Source organism: Syngnathus acus, chromosome 14 (genome assembly GCF_901709675.1).
Source record: "Syngnathus acus chromosome 14, fSynAcu1.2, whole genome shotgun sequence".
In the NCBI taxonomy this organism is placed as follows: domain Eukaryota; kingdom Metazoa; phylum Chordata; class Actinopteri; order Syngnathiformes; family Syngnathidae; genus Syngnathus; species Syngnathus acus.
Genome location: NC_051099.1, coordinates 12,510 through 30,319, shown reverse-complemented (window position 1 = coordinate 30,319; position 17,810 = coordinate 12,510). Strand labels below are relative to the sequence as shown.

Sequence of the window (17,810 nt, the reverse complement as noted above, 5' to 3'; positions counted from 1 at the left end):
TTAAAAATATGTATGTAGGTAATAAGGCGCACCTGTGTTTTTCTGGACATCCATTTTCTGTCACCTGTCGTTCTCAAACATTAACCAAGCCAACATGGCTGCCGTCGTAAAATCTTTTACGACCTTTCCTACTCCCCCCCCCCCTTTTTTTTTTTTTTAGTTTTTTTTTTTTTTTTTAAGTCTTTTACAACCTCCTTGACACACTTTGATGCCGCTCACCGAGAACGCTTGCTTTAACCCTTGAACTGTTGCTGGTTTATCATAGTTTTTTTAGTTTATCGTACGACAACGGTTTCGGAATACTGTATTTTATTGCAGAACCCACCCGGCCCGCTGAACTGTCCAATTCGGCCCGCGAACGGATTCCATAATTATGAGGCTCAAAACGAAAATATGCGTTCCACACTAAATCAACTAAAAACAGCAACAACGGAAATTACAAAGGCTAAAAATGCCTTCAGTTTTATAACACAATTGAAAATAAAATGTAAACATTAAAAAAAATTAATGTCCTGCCAAATTTGATTTTTTAAAATTTCATTTATATATTGGGATCCGGCGCCCAATAAGATTCTGGCCCTCCGACAAATATAGTTCAAAACCCCTGGCTGTATTGCATGATTGGACGTGTTGCGATCAATGTTCCCTCTAAGCTGCGCGCGTGCGCAATCGCGCACTGCCCGCAAGTTCTCAGCGCACAAGAAATCTATCCAGCGCATAAACATCCCCCGCCCCCCCATTAGCACCCCCCCCCCCCCCCCCCGAAGCGAAACGAACACGCAGCGTTGGACGTCCCATTAGCACCCCATGCCCCCCCCCCCCGAAGCGACCTGATGTTGCTCACTGTAGTCCTCAGTTTGCTCAGGGAGCTTGTGTCTATGCCCAGATACTTGAAAAATTAGAGGGAACATTGGTTGCGATGCTCCTCTCTCATGGTCAAAGATAAAAATACGCTAAAGTCAACATACGATGTTATAAGCTGCAAGTACAAGTGAGATCTCGTTGGCTCTGATCTGATCTTGATTTGGGTCTGGTCAAGTTCTAATCATTTTCTTTGTTGGGGTCAACAGGTTCTCGTCTCGTCATGTTGTCTGTCGGGTATAGTTTGGTTGAGGTGTCCTTTGTTGTTTGGCGCCCCTGGGTGGTCACCTGTGTACTGCAGTTTTCACACGCTCTACACGTCACGCCTGTCCTAGCCTGTACCATGTCCAGCCGTGGAAAACAATGACGGAAACCACCATTGTTGATTCGTTCATTGTCTTGCTCATATTAATGTCTGGCGCCACTAAAGGTATGTCCATTGACTAACTGACAGACGAAAACGTGTAAGCAGACCGTATTACTGTAAGAATTTATGAGGTCATTTTGGTCATTATAAAAAAAAACTGTTGGAAAATGTCTCGATCAGTACTGAAATGTAACTTTCATGAGCTGTTTTTGTCACATTGGTCCAAACAAATGTACCTTTTGTTGCACAATGCTTTTAAAACGAAGTTTCCCAGGGGTGGTTGCTCGAGTTTTTCCGCGGCTGTGTATCGTCTTGCATCCATCAATTGTTTCATTCATTGATCTGCCCTGCCTCCAGTTTTGTTTGCACTCATTGCTTTGGATTCCATTTGGACGAAGGGGACGAACTAACTGTTCTGAAAAGAAAATGTTCTGAGAAATTCTACTCGGCATCCCAAGTGCAACCCCGTCGTCGGGGAGATGTCATTGTGGCGATGACGTCGTCACGGCGACTGTTGACTTTGGTTTTCAATGTGAGCTGTGCCAGCATGTTGCTGAGACGCATGGTCGTGCGTGTTTTCTCTTTTTCTTGACTTGATTTTCCAGTGACATCATCCAACCGTCTGTCCGCTTTTCCAAATATGTCAAAGAATACAATGAACCCGAGGTTAGCGCCACTGGAAAATGACGCACTCTACATAGTATATTGGATTGATTGTTTTTCTTTTTTTCTTTCTTTTCGATTGGGACCCGGAGATGATGCCACGAACCGAGAACTGCCGGAGGGCAAGAACCATCTTTGACCTGCAGAACTACTGCAACTGACTGCTAGCCAAAATAAATTGACATTATTTTTTCCTAATAAAAAATGGCGTTGGATCATTTCATATTTATTTATTTTTTTCTTCAAAGTGCTGCCTTGAGATAGGAACCACCAGACCTACAAGCTTTTTGATATACGAGCTGTTGTTGGGCTGATCGCTCTGACTTGAGAGCCCAAACTCGAGATAAGAGTCAGAGTCAGAGAGTCAGTCAGAGTCAGCTTCATTGTCAATTCCTTCATGCTAAGACACACAAAGAAACCGAAATTTCGTTCTCCCTATCCCACGGTGACGAGACACAGCACACGATTAACACACAAGTAAAACAACGGGGGAGAGAGTTCAGGACCCCACAGCCTGGAGATCACAAACTTCGCCAGTGGCGAGCAGTGCTGGCATCCCACAACAGAGTCCCGGCACCATTCGTCACGGATGTAGACGCACAGTCCACCTCATCGCGATGTTCCCCCTCGTACAATGGCCCGGTCCGCCCGATAGCACGCCCGCCATCCGCTCCAGATGCACAGCAGTCACGCACTGTCCGGTCCGTAGAACTCAGCAGGCATGGCGATGTCCAGCGATCGAACGTTCGCCAGAGCAATGCATGGTTGCACTCAACTTATCTCACTTGACTATAAGCAGCAGTTTGGTAAATTGTGAACTCTTCATCACAAAAGAGGTTTCAAGTCGTTGCTTGCCAATCAGTTCAAGTTGATGCTAACATTAAACAAAAGAAATGACACCAAATCTAGCTATATTTGTTGTTTATTTTTTACATTTTATTTTTACTAGTTAAATCGATTCCATTCAATGACATTCATCTCCGTTTTTTTTTTTTTAATAGTTCCGGGGCTACTTCGGTTCGATAATCCTGCCGTGTGAGCCAGGTTTTAGACAAAGCAATAAGCGTTCCGGATCACTAGGGGGCGTCAAAGTCCTAATCCAGTTCGCCACTACGGCAATGAAGCATGAAAAAGAAGACGCGGCAACGGAACGCAAATATCCTTAGTGCAGTTCCGCGAGCGAACTTGAATTGCCAGCAGCATCGTCGTTGAAAGCACACAAACACAAATCCAACACAGCAAATCCGCACAGTGGGGAAGCTTGACAACTTGACACTGCCAACATGCCCGAAAGTAAGTCGCCCTGTTAGCATGCCAGCTCTTATGCTTGCTACGTGACCACCGCAACGCTAACGCTAGCCTGAGCTACCACGGTGCTGGCCAGCCGCTTTCTTGCTAAACCAGAAAAGTTGGAACTCGGAATGGACATGCTCTTCGTACTCCATTTGTGCTTGCTAAATGATGTCTGTTTCAGGAAAGACGTAACGGCCTTGAACGCTTGCGAAAAGATGAAAAACCATGGATGTAACTTTAATGGCTTCAGCAGCCCCCCGCGACTCTGAACGGGACGAGCGTTGGGTGTTGAAAATGGTTATATGGATTTTGACGAGTGTTTTTTCTTCTTCCTTAAAACAGCGAAAGTAAATGAGTAGTAGACGTGGAAACCAAGTGTGCTCCTCACGTGAGCGTTTTGTAGATTTGCGCTAACGTGCGCATGTGAATGTGTTAACAGCGGAGAGTTATTCCAACCCCCTGGCTCCCGAGGGTCACGATGTGGATGACAGCAGATCAGCTGCTCAGTAAGTATTTACACTCTTGGTCCTGACTCTCGTGCGCTAGTTCGTTAACAAAAGTGTGTGCACGCGCGTGTTGGTTTGCAGGTCAAAGTTGACCAATGATGACTTCAGGAAGTTGCTGATGACACCACGGGCCACACCTTCTTCAGCTCCACCCTCCAAGTCAAGGCATCATGAGTACGTCTCTGACACAATTGGACTCAAGCAATAGAAGCAAACAACAATCATAGTTGTATTTGAACATGAAACTATGACAGCATAACATTGCGACAACATGACTTGAACAGCATAACATTATTCCTTCGTCACCACAAGAAGGTGACAATATGACAGCTGCATGACTACAAGAGTGAAATATTGTCACGGCGTGACGGCATAACACACTACTGCATGATGATAGAGTGGCAGCATAACTGCCAACACTAACACATTCCTGTGCCTATTTTTTGTTTTGTTTACCCAGAATGCCAAGGGACTACAATGAGGATGAAGATCCTGCGGCAAGGAGGAGGAAGAAAAAGAGGTGGGATGGATTGTTCAAGCATCGATTCTTTCCACTCGATAACTGTCTAATTTGTGCGACCGTTAGCTACTACGCTAAGCTACGGCAGCAGGAGATGGAGCGCGAGCGCGAGCTGGCCGAGAAATACCGCGACCGGGCCCGAGAGCGGCGGGACGGCGTCAACAAGGACTACGAGGAGACAGAACTGATCAGCACCACCGCCAACTACCGAGCCGTCGGACCCTCGGCCGAGGCGTGAGTGCGCTTCTTGCCCTCCGCCGCGGTGGCGCGAGTCTCTCGCTTATATGCTAACGCGACGCAGGGACAAGTCTGCGGCGGAGAAACGGCGTCAGCTGATCCAGGAGTCCAAGTTCTTGGGTGGTGACATGGAGCATACTCACTTGGTGAAAGGTCTGGACTTTGCTCTGCTGCAGAAGGTGAGGCGTGCACACATGCAAGATTTTCCCTCCAGCCGACTTCTCTATGGCGTTGACTCGATCCCTGGAATACTTTCTAATCGGTATATGGTGCAACCTCGGCGTATGACCGCGGTGCGTCGAGCCTGTCCTCAAACCGAGGTCTTGAAATGAAGAGAAATGCAATTAATTTCCCTGGACTCACCTCCCACAATGCAGCGCAGCTTTTGCGCACAGTGCGGAGTGGCGACCGTTTTGAAGCGCGGCGCCAATGGTGTTTAAAAATGAAAACTGTCTGCCACCCCAAAAGCAAGGCACTGCTTTAAAGCGCGCTTTGCTTCTGTGGGTCAGGTGAGAGCTGAGATCAACAGCAAAGAGAAAGAAGAAGAAGATATGATGGAGAAGGTCCAGAAAGAAGCCAAGTAGGACCTCACGCTCCCAACCTGGGTTATTGTCAATGGTCTTGACGGCACTCTTTTTCTCCTTGCACGCGCGTGGCAGGAAAGATGTGGAACCGGAGGAGAAGATTGAGTTCAAGACTCGCCTAGGTGAGTTGAGCGTGCTCGCAAAGTTTTGCGTCGTGACGGGGCGCTGTGGATGAAATACACATGGACTTCAATACACTGTCACCAGCCATATGATTACACACTGCGACTCCAAAATGAACACGCACAATATAATATGTTGTACATTTTCAACTTGTGCTGGCTTTACGCCAACACTGGAGATTCATGACGATTGGCACATTTTTTCACAATGTCGTATTTATGGAGTGAGTGCCATTTGATGAAAATAGACACTTTGTGACGGCCAGGCCGCAATATCTATCGCATGGTGTTCCGCTCGGGCGCGCTGGAGCGCAACGAGCTGTTCCTGCCGGGCCGCATGGCGTACGTGGTGGACCTCGACGACGAGTTCACCGACACAGACATTCCCACCACGCTCATTCGCAGCAAAGCTGACTGTCCCAGTATGGAGGTACGTGTGTGCTCGCTGTGGCGCGGGCGAGCCGCATCCTTCATCCGCCGTGCGTGCGTGTTTGTGTGTGTGACAGGCCCAGACCACGCTGAGCACCAACGACATCGTCATCTCCAAACTGACGCAGATCCTGTCTTACCTCCGCCAAGGAACTCGACACAAGAAGATCAAGAAGAAGGACAAAGGTGATTGTTGCAAATTTTGTCAAATATTCCACGTACAATCTCTTAAGGGACGGTGAAACAAGACATTTTATCCGTTGTTTTGAATGATTTGGCCTCATGGGCCTCCCCAAATGCTTAATGCTAGTGCTAACGCCAAACGGGAAATGATGGTCATCTACGCGGCGGCGGTGACGAGAGGGAGGCACGGCTGCATGATGATGACCTCACGCACGCACGTACTTTGCTTGCAATGTCTTTCAGGCAAAGCTGATGAAAAAAGAGCTCCCGAAGCTGACATTGGGTCAGTAAGCAAATGCACGTTTGGGGCTTCCCTCTCCGTCCTCGTGTTGTCTCTACCGCTGTCAAAGTGTGCGCGTGCGTCTCGTGCGCAGCATTTTCGATGACATCGGGGACTACTTGCCGTCGGCGACGTCTTTGTCCAAACCTCACAAAGACAAAGAGAGACGACGAGACCGGGACCGAGATGACGAAAAGAAGCGAAAACACGCCTACTTTGACAAAGAGCAACAGGTTCGCGCACACGCACCCAGATTTGAAGAAACAATCAGGTTCATGTACAAGCACGCACGTGCGCGCGCACACACACACCCACGCATCCATGCATACACCATGACCACACAGTAGCACATGAACATACACAAACACGCACGCACACGCACACACACACTGGAATGCTGTTTAACTGAATACAAAACATCTGCTGTGTGTGCGCCTAGGTGGCGGAGGAGGCAGATACGGGTATGTGACGCAGAATGGTCAACCTCCTTGCTCACTAGCACGCTGGCTGGGATGAGACTCACAATGTGTTGTCATGAACCAGGTCCAGGGTCGGTGCGGGATCAGCTCAAGTTGATCAATGAAAAGTTTGCAGGTACGGCGGGCGGCCAATGGCAGAGCAAGGATGCATATCCTTCTGTGGTGGCTGGCATGATGCAACAAGCTTGTGTGCGTCTTGCCCCGACCAATTGTGCGTGACTCCTCCTTAACGCACGTCACGCCTTCTCAGAGGAAAGACGCTAAAGAACATCTGGGAGATTTCTTCGGCGGGTCCAACTCTTACGCTGAGTGTTACCCTGCTACGTAAGACACTCGCACGTTAAAGCGTGACGTAGCTCGCCGTCATTTGGGCCGCTTGCTTTCGACCGACCGTCAATTGTGCGTGCGTGCCTGCGTGCGGCCGTAGGATGGACGACCTGGCGGTAGACAGCGACGAAGAAGTGGACTACAGCAAGATGGACCAGGTGAGTTGCACGCTTTGTCACGTGCGCCCCTCCGTGCGTCATGTGGCACCACTGTGTGATTTGGCACCACTCCACTGCGTGATGTGGCCTTCCAGGGCAACAAGAAGGGGCCGCTGGGTCGCTGGGACTTTGACACTCAGGAGGAATATTCCGACTACATGAACAACAAGGAGGCGCTGCCCAAGTACGTACGCACTGGCCAAAAGTGAACGCAGCCCTCACCTTTGGCTCATTTCTTTTGTTTATTTCTACGTTTATTGTTGCCATTGAACTGCCGGCAGCAAAACGGGCCCGTCGCAATTTTCTCCTCGCGGGCGTGCAGTTGACCGGATCAGGTCGAGAACATTGAATAATCATCAAAAATTCAACTGTTCTTTTGGCTTTCCCCGAACGAGGGACAGTTGTTTTGCGTGCTCCCTCGCCTCACCTCGGTCAACGTATCCCCAATATGGCCGCCACGACGGACCCCGCCGAGGCTGTATTTATTCTGTGCCTGCACCCCCACAGGGCGGCTTTCCAGTATGGCATCAAGATGTCGGAGGGCCGCAAGACTCGCCGCTTCAAGGAGACCAACGAGAAAGCCGAGCTGGACCGCCAGTGGAAGAAGATCAGCGCGGTGAGAAGACGCAGCGCCCGTTCTCCTCCTCAGCTGTCTTATCTCTCTGATGAGGTGCGTCTCTTCTGTTTCAGATCATCGAGAAGAGAAAGAAGATGGAGGCCGACGGGTGAGTCTCCTTAGCCACTACACAGGGCTCTCTGTGTTGAGAATTGCCCATGTAGTGAAAAGACATTCCAAGTGCCGTAAATGCTACGATAACATGTCAGTGTTGTAATTCAAGAGCGTGCTCTGGAATATAACCCCGCCCACTTACATCTGAGTCATCCTTTCAGACCTACTCTATAGTGTAGTGTAGTATAGTATAGAGATTTGTACATGAATGAATGATTCCAAATGCATTCAGAGTTGTTGGCTGTGTCCAAATTTAGAGTCTGCGTTCCACAAAGGCCGCATGACGTCAGTTGTGGCGAGACTCATGCGATCTTTGGAGCGGTCCTCTTTATGAGAATCTCTCGATCGTGTTCCCCAACAATCGGACCCCTTCGAGACTCATAATGTTGACCCCAACGCCTTTTTTTCCTTTTCTTTCCCACAGGGTGGATGTGAAGCGACCCAAATACTGAACTTTGTCCGTGGCTTGTTGTGTTTGATGAATCGCATTAGTAATAGAATTTGTTGGTTTTATTCAAACAGGCGCACACGCAATCCATTTCATCTGATTAAAAAGAAACCTTATGTGACTTGGTGGATTTTGATTCTTTGGATTGTGTGTCTCGCTTGTGAACGCTTTCAATTCTTACCTGTACTTGTGGATCACGTGACCCACTTGTGTAAGAATCTCAGTAATGATTATCTTTGTCTTTTAGCTTTGTTTTGCTTTGATGGCCTTTATCTTGAGCACTTTCTGACTTTCGTTGTGGCACCGTTGTGTGGCAGCCTTGTGAGAGCCTATTGAGTTGCGCTCATGCCATCTGTGTGTCTTTTGTATACCCACTCTGTGGTATGGATACTGCTGGGGCCTGAATTTCCCCACCCCTGGGGATCAATAAATATTCAATCAATCAATCAATATACGTCAGGGGTGGGCAATTCCGGTCCTCGAGGGCCGGTGTCCTGCATGTTTTATAGGACTCCTTGCTGCAACACACCTGATTCAAATGATCAGGATTGTTATCCAGCTTCTGCAGACCTTGTTAATTATCTGACCATTTGAATCAGGTGTGTTGCAAAAGGGTGACATAGAAAACATGCAGGACACCGGCCCTCGAGGACCGGAATTGCCCACCCCTGATATACGTGAATACAAATGACTTGAAAGTGTCGAAATGAACAATAGAAGTTTTGCGGGACAGCTTCCGTCTCAGAATTGCACGTCTTTTGGACATGCGCGTGAACTGGGCATGCGCACGCTGCCGCTGTGTGTCGGGATCGAGCACAAGGGTGTGCGCGCGCATGCGGCAAGATGGCTGCCGAAGATCTTCCGTCTGACTTCGACGTCGTCATCGTAGGCACAGGTAAACGCTCCAACACCTTTTCAAAGTGATGTCCCGTGTGCGTGCGCGTGTCACCAAAGTGGCGTGGCGATTTGAAAACGGCACAATTTGTGTTTTGTCTTTGAAATAAGCTAATAACTCGTCATTAGCTTATGGCTAACAGTCTGTTCACTTACAATAATCGTGGCTAGCGGACAAGCTCGTCACCTCGCCAATGACAGTGACTTGTAGTTGAGTCTATGGACCCTAATTTTAGTTTTCTTCAGAAACTACAGTTTCAGTAGACGGGACATTTCGTCATGTCATCTCCGCGCTGTGATGCTGACTCCACGCCGTGACGTCACGATGGCTCCGTTTTTGAATGCAAGGGACAAATTGTTAGTCCCAGCAGACACCCAGCAAAGTCTGGATTTCATGCAATATTCAAGCATTGACTAAACCTACAGATTCAATTTGAAGTCTGATCCTTCAGCTGGACTCGCTCGGTATTAGCTCGTGCGTTGTCAGAAACACTGGCTTCGAGACAAAAACGAGCTTGTTGTGAAATCAACATCACGTTCTGTTGGAAGCGTCACAATCATTCTGACACATGGATTTGGGCCAAGTCCTCGAAGTTTTGTCCAATGCCAGCTTCTCAATTTGTATTTTTTAAAAACTTGATATCGCCAATTGGAAAAGTAGTAAAACCAATTAGAGCGGTCGAAACAATTGGACACAAAGCTTTCTAATCGCGGCCTCCCGTTCGGTTGTCCAAGGTCTCACGGAGTCGGTGGTGGCGGCAGCTTGTTCGCGAGTGGGACAAAGAGTTCTTCACCTGGACACGTGAGTTTACAAATGTCCTATACCTCTTCACACGCACGCTGAGAGGATATCTGCACTCGCGTTTTAGGAGGAGTTACTACGCATCCAAGTGGGCTAGCTTCACTTTTAACTCTTTGCTGACGTGGCTCAAGGAACATCAGGTGAGTCCTCGCCGTTTCCTCGTTGGTTGTTTGCTGCGATACACGGGAAAGTTCACCCCATGTGTTTGGGTTCCGGGTTGTATTTTTTTCTCCTTCAGGAGCAGCTGCAGGACGATGAGGTACAGGATTGGTCCAGTCTGGTGCAAGACCGGGAGGAGCCGATCTGTCTGTCAAATGCAGACTTCTCCTCCATCAGGAACTTGCAGGTGTTGTGCTTTATCAGGTCAGCCTTTCTTTGACGCGATGATAGATTTAAGTTTCTTCTTTGGTGCTGTTGAAATCGGCATGATGGATTTTGTCGACGTTGTACCCAGCGAGGGAGATGACCAGGACCAGGAAGGGGAGAAGAAGGAGGAAGAAGAGGTAGAACGCTTCGTAGAAGAAGAAAAACCAGAAGAACCACGTGCAGGTTAATTTGGCTGCACAGCTGTAATGGTAAAACCTGAAAATAACGAGATGCAACATTTCTATTTTTTTGTTTGTCAGAGTCGACGGAGCAAACGGCTGATGAGCGGCAAACGCAGAAAGATGAAGACTCGTGTGCAGGTTAATTGCGTGACTAACATGAAATGTCATCGTTTTCAGCTTCCTTACGTTTGCTGTCACAGAGTTGACAGAGCCAACTGCTGACGTGCAGCAAAAGCAAGAAGAAGAGGTGGAGGAAGTAAGGCGACCGCAATGCTTAGCAGCCGCTGTCAGGTGACCTGAACGTCACAAGTTTTAATCTCATCACAGGGCCCAAACACACAAACGGCAGAGTCGGAGACAGCCGGCCAATCGGAGGTCAAGAGGAAGAAGATGACCTACGCCGACCTGCTCAAAGAAGGACGGAGGTTCAACATTGACCTCGTCTCCAAGGTAAATGTCTTGCTTTCCCCACAAATATCCAGAGAAGGAGAACAAATGTCAAGATGGACTTTGCAAGTCCACACATTGTAGCTTCAGGGGGCCAAAAAAAACCAAAAAACGACAACTTTGAAACCGCACCCAACCGTGTCAAAGCCTCCCTAGCACTGCCGCGGTAATGTCGTAACAATCTGTACTTTACGCCATTCGTAATACTCGCTTATCGAGACGGATTCTTGACCATCGTCTCTACCCTTGACTTTTTTTTCTTCAGTTGATGTACGCGCGCGGCTCATTGGTGGACCTGCTCATCAAATCAAACGTCAGTCGTTATGCCGAATTCAAGAACGTCACCAGGATCCTCACGTATCGCCACGGCAACGTGGAGCAGGTGCGTCGTCGTCTTTGAACACTTGGAACGGCGCTGTCCTAATGCCAAATGGATGGCGGTTGTCGTCGGTCAGGTGCCGTGCAGCCGAGCCGACGTGTTCGCCAGTCGCCAGCTGTCGATGGTGGAAAAGAGGAAGTTGATGCGTTTCCTGGCTTCCTGTCTGGAGGAAAAGGAGGAAGAGCTAAGCGGTGAGCCGCACGCATTTGCTTGCGCGGACGCCTCGTCACGCGCCACTGGCCCAAGCGGTGCGTCAAAGCGGCCAATTTAAGGGAAAAAAAAAAACCACTTTTCCAAGCGTGTCCTCTCTTAGCTTACAGCGCCCGCCCATATTCGGAGTTCCTGCACGACCAGCAGCTGGGCGACAACCTGCAGCACTTCCTCCTGCACTCCATTGCCATGGTGACGGAGGACACGCCCACCCGGGACGGCCTGGCCTCCACGCGTCACTTCCTGCGCTGTTTGGGTCGCTACGGCAACACCCCCTTCCTGTTCCCCGTGTACGGCCTGGGCGAGATCCCGCAGTGCTTCTGCAGGTGAGGGAGGGAGGAAGGAAGGCAGACTGAGGAGGGGCGCGCGCGGCGCCGCGCCTGTCTGACCACCGTGTGCTTGACGTTCCAGGATGTCTGCTGTGTTTGGGGGTGTGTACTGCCTGAGGCATCCAATCAGTTGCCTGCTGCTGGACAAGACCGCCAACAGGTAGGTAGTTAGTCCCACCTCTGGCGACTTGGCATGTTGCTGCTGTGGCCGAGTGTTTTTTTTTTTTTTTGTATTTGGTTTTTGTCCTTTTTCCATCTCTGTTCATGAGGCTCGTCCCGCTCCAGGTGCACTGCGCTGATTGACGGCCGCGGCCAGCGAATCACCGCTAGCCATTTTGTGCTGGAAGATGGCTTCCTGCCTGCCCAGCTGAAGAGCGAGGCCACGCCCACCAGGTTTCACTCCCCTCCACTTTTTAAAAAAAAAAAGAAATCTTCTTTGAGCAGCACATCAGCTGATGTTCACTCGATAGTCTAAGCAAACAGCTTTTTGCAGTCCTGTCTACTTTTGGAAATGACGTCCTTGTCGTTTACTTGCTTAAAATTGAACATGTTGATCTTAACTTGTGTGTCCCCATGCAGGTCCATTTCTCGAGGCGTCCTCATCACCGACCGCTCCATTCTGCCTGGCGACCAGCATCAGGTCACACGATCCCCCCCTTTCTCTCTCTCTCGCGCGCTCTCACTCTCTCTCTCGCTCACCCACGCTGTGTGCCAAATACCTCGTCGCAGTTTGCCGAACGAGTGCACTAACATGGCGTTGTGCTCTCGCGTGCACAAAGGTCTCCTTGGTAACCATCCCCCCGGTGGAGACGGGACTTCCTGCTGTGAGGATGGTGGAGCTGTCGCCGTCCACCATGACGTGCGCCCCGCAAACATGTGAGCGTCCGTTTTCCTCCACAAGTAAAAAAAAAAAGTAAGTCCAACCTGTGTGCTGTGCCTTCTCAGATTTAGTCCACCTCACCTGTCAATCACTACTGGGCTCCGCCTACGAGGACTTGTCGCCCGTAGTGACGGCCATGTTCAACACCACTCAGTCACCGGAGCAAAACCCGCGTCCCAGCATCCTGTGGTGTTTCTACTTCAACATGGACCAGACTGGCACCCAAGTGGAGGATGGCGATCGGTTACCGTCTAACCTTCACACTTGCTCGGGACCGGATGCCGATCTGGGTCACGAGCATGCCATCAAGCAGGTAAAACGTTTGTCTCATTTAGCATGTCATGAAATAATTGCTTAATTGAGTTTTATAAATAGAAAAGGAACATAATTTTTGCAGTATTCCACGACAAGTTTTATGATTATCGTAATGTTGTGCTTTCGCAGTCACTTAATTCCATAAAATGAAAGCATTTTGCTCAATTGAGGGTAATTTATCAAAGTAGATGCTTGCAAGATTCATTTTTTGAATACATTTGTCATATTTAAATTGGTTGAAACGTAATAATTTAAATGAAGTTGGAAATGTTTTTAATTGTAAGAAAGCTAAATGAAAGCACTCTTTGGGCAAAACCGAAATGCGGACTAATACTTTGTGGTTAGGCCGAGGTTATCTTCCACAAGATCGTCCCCGACCAGGATTTCTGTCCCCCCGCGCCCAATCCCGAAGACATCCTCTACGACGCTGAGGAGCCCGCCGAACTCCAAGAGCTGCAGCCGCCACTTCGGGCCCAAAATGTGCAGTATTGATTTGGACCCGCCACGCTTAATGGGGCAAAATGCTTTCCTCCATTTCTATTTGTGTTTGGCTGAAAGAAATAAAACTCCCGCCCACAAAGTGAGCGAGCCCACTCATTTGCTAGCCACACGACCGCTTTGAAAGAACCTTGACTCGACACGCCTGTTGTGGTTTAACACGTTTATTGTACAGAACACGTGAAGGTCGGCTTGCGTTTACAGTCTGCGTCCACGCCGTCCTCCCTTTCTGCGCGTCGAGTCTGACGGGATGGGGGTCACGTCCTCTGAAAGCACAAATACATGCGGCGTGAGCGGGCCACGGGTGTGAGCGGCGCGAGCAGAACTGACCGATGCGTCCGATCTTCATGCCAGATCGCGCAAGGGCTCGGAGTGCAGACTGCGCTCCCGGTCCGGGCGTCTTGGTGCTGAAAGAGCAAAGCGTGCCTGTTCATATCATGAGCAACTGTGAGCATTTAAGGCCACGTGATTTAAGAAAATGAAAAAAAGCGCCGCCGCAATGTTTTTCACCGGTCTCAATAGTTGCTACAGCCATCAAATATAATATACGCGGCCACTGACCGGTTGCCGCCGGTGGCCCTGAGCTTGATGTGCAGAGCGGTGATGCCAAGCTCCTTGCAGCGCTGAGCCACGTCCTGTGCCGCCAGCATGGCAGCATAGGGGGACGACTCATCTCTGTCCGCCTTCACCTTCATGCCGCCAGTCACGCGACAGATGGTCTCCCTGAGAAAAGAGGCGGGTGGTCAGTAATGTGTAAAGCGCGCGCGTGCAATGAGGACAACTCACTTCCCAGAGAGGTCTGTGACGTGCACGAAGGTGTCGTTGAAAGAGGCAAAAATGTGGCAGACGCCAAAGACGTTCTCCCCTTCTGCCACTTGAGGTCCCAAACTGATCACCTGCTCCTCCTTCTTCTCTTTGCCTTTGCGCGGTGCCATCTCGTCTAGCCACAAGCACAAAAACGGTCATACATTCGAAAATTGCGATTCGGTGACGTCGCGCATCCTGGCGATCGTCCGGAGAGAAATGGTCGTAAGAATCTAATCTCTATTCAAAAGCTCTCCCGATGGTTTGGTACTCTCCAAAGAAGCAGCTTTGTTTTTGTTCGGTGCTTTGCATTGTGGGACGCATGACGTCGACGGTCATCTTGTAATGCTGTTAGACTCTGGAGCCAGCCCCACTAGAGTCAGCTTTCAGAAGGCTACAGATGCAAATAATAAAAACAAAGCCTGCATCGAATTTCAAACGCCTAACCCAAATGTAATTATCTTATGTCACCTTAAAGACAAACAACCGAGCGGCTTTTAGTCTATTTGAAAAAGCCGCGAGCGAACAATATCAACGCGACGGCCAAACGGGGAAGGCGTCCAAGCTTGTAAATGAGCACGCCCGCGGCAACAATTTTTGGCCGTCAAGAGAGACAGAGTAAGATTAAGTCAACACGATGCCAAACAAAGTGCCGATGGACTCAAATAAATTAGATTGGGACGGATGGACAAAGAGACGAGCTCTCACCTCCGCCTTTCACTCCTCGAATTCCAGCGAGAAAAGACAGTCGTAAGTGTTTCCGGGGTTAAAGTTGACGTGGCAAAGTGACGGCTCGGTGTTGTCTCCTGGTGGTGGGGAGACTCAGCTGCACGTCAAATGAAAACGGAATTACAGTTGCAGTTTTTTTTCTATATATGAATGTGAAATGATTACTTTTAGTATCTTGCAATATAATAAAGTCCCAGTTTCTCGGGTCTATTTCCTCCTAATTCTGTGTCGTTTTCTTACAAAAATTTTGAATGAGACAAATCTGCCAATGCATTCAAATGTGTCTTTGAAAGGTAAGACTGTAGCACTTCACTGTATTTTTAAACACGTTTCTGGTACTTGCGGAAAAATGAAACAGAGATGTTGTGAGCGGCGTCGAATCCGCAACGTCATGCTTAGTAAGCGGACGTGTTTACTAGTGCGCCATTATGTCCACGCGAATGATTACAAGTTTACAAAATAAAACGGCTTTTGGTCCGGATCAAACGCGGACTAAAATACTTTTCTCGTCTGAATAAACCCTGAGATAAGATATAACAATAAAAGTCACATTAAGGTATATACATACAGACAAGGGAGAAAAAAAAAGTGCTAAAATCGGTATCGAACCCGCAACATAAAGCTTGTAAAGCGGACGACCTAACTAGTGCGCCATTATAGCGGCGAGAAGAAGAGTAAGTTTACTAAATAAAACAGCGATTGCTGTTAGACGTCATTTCCACGTCCCGGTCACGTTCAGAGTTAATTTGTTTAAAAGGGAGTGGGCAGAAGAATTATTTAATTTATTTAAATCTTTTTTGAGTCCGCACCGTTATGTCAATGCATAACAACTGTAAGTATACTAAACAAAACGGCGGTTGCTATATGCCGTCTGCCACGTCGTGGTCACGTGACGCGGACGTGACGTCGATGGGCGGAACTTCCGCCAAAATTCAAATCCGAGGGCGCGGCTCGCAACAGGCTGTAGGAAGGCGGCAATTCCGAGCAACGAGACACAGCGACGACTAACAAGCGAAATGTTTTTATTTTCTGCTTGCAACTGGACCGTCTAGAGCGTACATGGTAAATACAACTCATTGTTTTTAAAAAGAAGTACTTGTGTAGCCCTGAAAAGCGAGTGAGTGTGCCGGGGGGGACGTCGAACTCGGCGTCTGCTGCCAGCCACAGACGCCGAATTTTGACGATTCTCCCTGGTCAACGTTTGTAAATTATTGCGTTGATTAAAAAAGAAAACTTTATTTAACTCTACTTTTAACTTTACCGTTTCAGATAAGCGGGTATTACGTCGCAGTCATGTGCCGCGCCAATGACGTCGATAGGCGGAAATCCCGCCAAGATTCAAATCTGTGGGCGCGGATTGCCGTGAGCGAGACAGCGGATACAAACACGACGATTATCAACAGAAATATCTTTATTTTCTGCTTGCAACTGGACCGTCTAGAGCGTACAAGGTAAATACAACTCATTGCGTTTAGAGATTTACGTTTGTGTAGTTTGACTAAAGTTGTCGATGTAGCTAGCGTTCACTGTGTAATAGCAATGTGTAGCTGAGTAGCTAACCCTAGCTCAGGGGTGGCCAACCAGTCAGAGACTAAGAGCCACATTTATTTTTACTGTGTACCGTTGTTGTGCTTGATTTGGTTCCCCCGTGAAATTTTGTTCCCCCTGCCGCGGGAGCGCGCACGCCTTATTTGGAAAGCGAAAAACCGATGTCGTACGGCGTCAGCACTACGTTGTTTTCAATAAAAACATGAAGAACTCACGTTTGCGTCAGTCAATTTTAATTTTCATAAAGGATTATTCTCATTTGATGTCTTTAAATTCATCCGCGTTGTGCCATTGAAGCGGGGTGCATTCAAAGACCAGTCGTACAGACGGAACACTCATTCACTTCACCAAAAAGCAACAATATAATTAAGTGATCTCTGCATAAACCTCGATGCAAAGAAACGCCTCTTTTTGGGTACAGGCTACAAGGAGTATATATTACAAATACTTAATTGTGATCATCATTCATCCATCCATCCATCCATCCATTTTATTCCTCAGGTGTTTTCAAAGCAAATTAATATTGTTGCATTCATTAATTTGCTTTAAAATGACAGCGCAATATAATTAAAAGCTGACACTGTAGCAATGTCAAACGTGTTCATTTAAGAAAAAGCCACACACGTTTTGTGATCAAATCTTTCAGAACGAGAATGATTTGAGTGAATTGATTTGAATGAATAATTGAGAAGAGATTTCAGTTCTGAAGGCTCCTTTTGTCCCAAGCAAAGTGACAGATGGTGGGGAGGGGGGATAAAAATTGTAACAGGAATTCTATAAAAATGTCAAGCCGTGAGGATATGTACCCCCCCCCCCCCCCCCCCTTATTTTGAGAACGGTGAGTGCTGGACTCCAGATGTTTTTTTTTCTGTCTTCCTGGGGGTCTGTTCAGGTTGTGTGAAAAATTTGAACATGTTCCCTCATTCCTAGGCCAAATTACAGGGGGGGACACATCCTCACAGCTGCCCGGTGAGGATGTCTCTCCCCCCCCCCCCCCCCCCCCCCCCCCCTTATTTTGAGAACGGTGAGTGCTGGACTCCAGCGTTTTTTCACTCACCGTCACTCACCGTTCTCAAAATAAGGGGGGGGGGAACATATCCTCACGGGGCAGCTGTGAGGATTTGTTCCAGCCCTGTAATTTGGCCTAGGAATGAGGGAACCTGTTCAAAATTTTCACACAACCTGAACAGACCCCCAGGAAGACAGAAAAAAAAACAGCTGCAGTCCAGCACTCACCGTT

At 48.4% G+C, this 17,810-nt stretch overlaps 3 protein-coding genes and 1 long non-coding RNA gene across 4 annotated transcripts; 2 read left to right on the top strand and 2 right to left on the bottom strand.

Annotated features, from left to right (window-relative positions):
* Positions 1-3,003: 3,003 nt before the first annotated feature.
* ik (IK cytokine) lies at positions 3,004-8,308 on the top strand. The gene is made up of 20 exons (XM_037269823.1): positions 3,004-3,184; positions 3,624-3,690; positions 3,772-3,864; positions 4,151-4,210; positions 4,277-4,444; positions 4,512-4,626; positions 4,957-5,027; positions 5,107-5,153; positions 5,420-5,583; positions 5,660-5,768; positions 6,009-6,048; positions 6,140-6,278; positions 6,485-6,506; positions 6,589-6,673; positions 6,765-6,848; positions 6,952-7,009; positions 7,105-7,193; positions 7,517-7,625; positions 7,700-7,734; positions 8,164-8,308. The coding sequence occupies exons 1-20, from the start codon at positions 3,175-3,177 to the stop codon at positions 8,189-8,191; spliced, it is 1,593 nt and encodes a 530-aa protein (XP_037125718.1). The 5' UTR covers positions 3,004-3,174; the 3' UTR covers positions 8,192-8,308.
* Positions 8,309-8,913: 605 nt separating this feature from the next.
* Positions 8,914-13,575, top strand: chm (CHM Rab escort protein). The gene is made up of 17 exons (XM_037269632.1): positions 8,914-9,082; positions 9,817-9,883; positions 9,951-10,023; positions 10,122-10,246; positions 10,338-10,432; positions 10,510-10,569; positions 10,632-10,687; positions 10,759-10,881; positions 11,144-11,260; positions 11,334-11,448; positions 11,571-11,793; positions 11,879-11,956; positions 12,082-12,189; positions 12,376-12,436; positions 12,576-12,672; positions 12,742-12,989; positions 13,337-13,575. Exons 1-17 carry the CDS (start codon positions 9,031-9,033, stop codon positions 13,481-13,483), a joined length of 1,845 nt encoding a protein of 614 aa, XP_037125527.1. The 5' UTR covers positions 8,914-9,030; the 3' UTR covers positions 13,484-13,575.
* On the bottom strand, positions 9,603-10,856 carry LOC119133630. The gene is made up of 2 exons (XR_005100170.1): positions 10,757-10,856; positions 9,603-10,704 (listed from the first exon to the last, which is right to left on the bottom strand). It is a non-coding gene; the product is annotated as an uncharacterized LOC119133630 (long non-coding RNA).
* A 62-nt stretch (positions 13,576-13,637) lies between the features above and the next one.
* On the bottom strand, positions 13,638-15,149 carry rps14 (ribosomal protein S14). The gene is made up of 5 exons (XM_037269633.1): positions 15,002-15,149; positions 14,276-14,429; positions 14,051-14,212; positions 13,820-13,896; positions 13,638-13,755 (listed from the first exon to the last, which is right to left on the bottom strand). Exons 2-5 carry the CDS (start codon positions 14,422-14,424, stop codon positions 13,688-13,690), a joined length of 456 nt encoding a protein of 151 aa, XP_037125528.1. The 5' UTR covers positions 14,425-14,429; positions 15,002-15,149; the 3' UTR covers positions 13,638-13,687.
* Positions 15,150-17,810: the final 2,661 nt, after the last annotated feature.